At 46.9% G+C, this 3,692-nt stretch overlaps 1 protein-coding gene across 1 annotated transcript; it reads left to right on the top strand.

Moving 5' to 3' along the window:
• Positions 1-280: 280 nt before the first annotated feature.
• LOC310784517 (beta-1,3-galactosyl-O-glycosyl-glycoprotein beta-1,6-N-acetylglucosaminyltransferase 4-like) lies at positions 281-3,482 on the top strand (the record flags this gene model as incomplete). Its single annotated transcript, XM_083645499.1, has 2 exons — positions 281-355; positions 2,198-3,482. Exon 2 carries the CDS (start codon positions 2,199-2,201, stop codon positions 3,480-3,482), a length of 1,284 nt encoding a protein of 427 aa, XP_083501625.1. The 5' UTR covers positions 281-355; position 2,198.
• Positions 3,483-3,692: the final 210 nt, after the last annotated feature.

Consider the following 3,692-nt stretch of genomic DNA (forward strand, 5'->3'; position numbering starts at 1 on the left):
AGTTTAACAACTCAACGAATGTATTTGCCTGGGGACTCCCTGGAATCCCCTGAAGGACCCCTGGAGATCCCCAGACCCCAGTTGAGAAGCACTGCTCAGAGCAGTCTGCTCTACACACTGAAACCTCTCCAAACATGATCGTTTCAGTCAGCTGGGGGTGAACTAAAAATCCATGAACAGATATATGTTGTGGTCACTGCAGTATGTTTGGTGGTGTGGTCTTGGATCAGAGATATGTGGTGGTTTATCTCATGCTGACTGCAACATACTTTTCATGCCAAGGCTCCTTAATGGAAGTGTGGAGGCGACTTGGGTGGCACATGAGAGCAGCTTAAAGACGCCTTCAGAGAGCCAGGTGAGTGAACTATTCAAAGTGCTGTCATTTACAAGCTTCACAGTGATGTGCCATAACAGCTTGCAAATATTTATTTCAAATGTTCAAGTTGTAGTTTTCATAAAACAAATCTCATTTAGTAGCTTTTGGCAAGTGTTTAAAAAAATGTTTAGTAGTTGGACTCATGGACTGCTGTCTCCCTCTATAAACCATTTATTTGAATTCCAAACAGTTGACTTGGGCTGTCATCAGGTCACACATTTTCAAAGTGTGCTTAGAATCTCCCAGTAGGATGCAGCATAACAAAAGTTTAAAAGCAATAAATACATCATAATAATGCAAGATCTTTTTGTATTTATTTATTTCAGGGACAGTGCACATGAATAACCATCACTGTAAATGTACCAGTGTTAGCCAAACGGCTAATTTTCAGCTCTTGTCCCTTGGCCAAAACTTAAGTTAGCCATTAAAAACAAATAAAACACCAACAATATACACAAGCAAAATAAGAACAGGCGAAAATGGAACGACGAGCTAGAGGAATATACATCATGCAAGGTAGGACGATATACAACAAGCAGACAATTAGTGCAAAACCATGTTCAGCACGGACAGTTAAAACATGGCAACATTAAAATCACATTACAGAAGACAGAATAAAACCAGGACGACACAATCTGACAGACAGGCAAGCAGAGCAGACGGGACAAGCATGCAGCATAGGGATGGCTATAGTTTAATATTTTTCCATTCCTGTGCAAAAACGATATTTTGAAAACGGTACCTGTGCCTGAAATGGTACTTAAAAAAAAAAAGTAAAGCATATTTAAAACTTTTTTTTAAGATGCTGTAAAGAGGATTTCAAACGATAATCCTATTTTATGCCCTATAATGTTAGTGAAGGTGCGTGCGGCGCCGGTTTCAGAGCATTGGAGGGCGGATATTTGAGTTCGGGCATGGCACCTAAATGAGGCACCTTAATCTGCGTTGCTATTCGGTACCGGTAGTAGCCTACCGGCGGCTTTAGCTCAGGAGGTAGAGCGGGTCGGCCAATGACGCAAGGGTTGGCGGTTCGATCCCCGCTCCCTCCCAGCTGCCGTCGTTGTGTCCTTGGGCAAGACACTTAACCCTCCTTGCTCCCGATGGTGTGTAGGCACCCTGCGTGGCAGCCTGCCGCCATCGGTGTATGAATGGGTGAATGTAGACTACCTACTGATTGTAAAGCGCTTTGGATAAAAGCGCTATATAAATGCAGGCCATTTACCATTTACCTACCGGTTGTAAAAGTACCGGTACCAAAACAGTACTTGCTTAACTTGTTTTTTGAAGCTAGAGTTGGGTCTAGGATTATACCAAATTTAAAACTGGAAAGTATGTATTTAAAACGGGAAAAACTGGTTATGTCACCTATATTTAACCAGCCTAGCCTGTCTACCTAGTACTAATCTAACTTGAATGCTAGAGTACCGCAGGGATGACATATTTTTGTAGGCCACTTAACCCAGAAGTCAATTAACCCAGAAGTCAATTAACCCAGAAGTCAATTAACCCAGAAGTCAATTAACCCAGAAGTCAATTAACCCAGAAGTCATGCACTTCCTGGTTGCCTCATCTCAAAGTCAATGGGATTTTTGTATGGGCATTTCTTTGATGCCATAGCATAGGCATTGTGACATAAGTGGGAGATACCTCAGTACTCGAGCTCCTGAGAAAAGGGCTATTTCACGCATTTAGCCAACATCCCCATAGAAAAATGTACATGAGACGAGGGAACCAGGAAGTGTTAACATCCAGGGTCTCAGGTTAGGTCTTATATTCCTGCACTACTCTATTGTCATATCCTTGTTCTCCTCTCTTCTGCAGAATGAAAATAAGATGCCCCCCCTTACATAGGCTGAGACACAAGTGCTTCCTGTTCTGTCTGTCCCTGCTGGTGGTGTGTCTGCTCAAACTGGTCTACATCAAAGTGACGGTGAGGAACAGCTTCTACATTGAGCCGTATGGAATGACTGACAGCTCCTCCAGGATCCAGAGCCACAGGTATGACATCAACTGTACCGCCGTCTACCAGCTGGACCCTGTGGAGATAGGGAAGGCCCTCGAGATACGACGGAAAGTCATCGTTGACTTGGACGACGACAGCATCGTTTCTTTGACCTCAGACTGTCAGAAGTTTATCAAAACACGGGGATACGATGACATTTCCGTGTCGGAGGAGGAACGGCGTTTCCCGCTGGCGTACTCCCTCGTGGTGCATAAGAATGCACCCATGGTGGAGCGGATTCTCCGCGCCATCTATGCACCCCATAACATCTATTGCATTCACTACGACCAGAAGTCCACTCCGGCTTTTATGACGGCCATCAAGAACCTCGCTCTTTGTATCCCCAACGTGCTCGTCGCGTCCAAACTGGAGTCTGTGGAGTACGCCCACATCAGCAGGCTCAACGCTGACCTCAACTGTCTCTCGGACCTGTTGAGGTCAGAGGTCAAGTGGAAGTACGTGATCAACCTGTGCGGTCAGGACTTCCCGCTCAAGTCCAACTATGAGCTGGTGATGGAGCTGACCCGGCTGAATGGCAGCAACATGCTGGAGTCCAGCCGGCCCAGCGAGCTGAAGAAACAGCGCTTCGGCTTCCAGCACGAGCTGAAGAACGTGCCTTATGAGTACCGCCGGCTGCCTGTCAAAAGCACGCGGGCCAAGGCTGCAGCTCCTCACGGTATGGAGGTGTTCATAGGCAGCGCCTACTTCGTCCTGTCCTGGGACTTTGTGAGTTATGTAGCCAGTAGCCAGAAGGCCATGGACTTCCTGGCGTGGTCCGCCGACACCTACTCACCGGACGAGCACTTCTGGGCCACTCTGGTCCGGGTGCCCGGGGTGCCGGGCCACATCCCCAGGTCACACCCGGACGTGACGGATCTGAAGAGTAAGACGCGACTGGTCAAATGGAACTATTTAGAAGGCTCTCTGTATCCACCGTGCACCGGCACACACATGCGCAGTGTTTGTATCTACGGAGCCGCTGAGCTCCGCTGGCTGCTGAACTATGGCCACTGGTTCGCTAACAAGTTTGACCCCAAAGTGGACCCTGTCCTCATTAAGTGCCTGGAGGAGAAGCTGAGGGAGAAACGTCAACACAGGGGCTAACACGCCTCTGAAGGGAGGAGGCAACGTGCCCTTTCCACAGGGATGAGACAGGAAGTCCTCCTGCTGCACCAGGATACATTACGTTACATTACATCTGGATATTGCACTTATTATACAGAAAAATGCTACATTGATGCAACTTCCACTGATCTCAGAGAACATTGGACCAATAACAGAAACGAATAAAGGAGTCCCTATTTCTATAATAAT

This window comes from Poromitra crassiceps (genome assembly GCF_964638095.1).
Source record: "Poromitra crassiceps genome assembly, chromosome: 10".
Lineage (NCBI taxonomy): Eukaryota > Metazoa > Chordata > Actinopteri > Beryciformes > Melamphaidae > Poromitra > Poromitra crassiceps.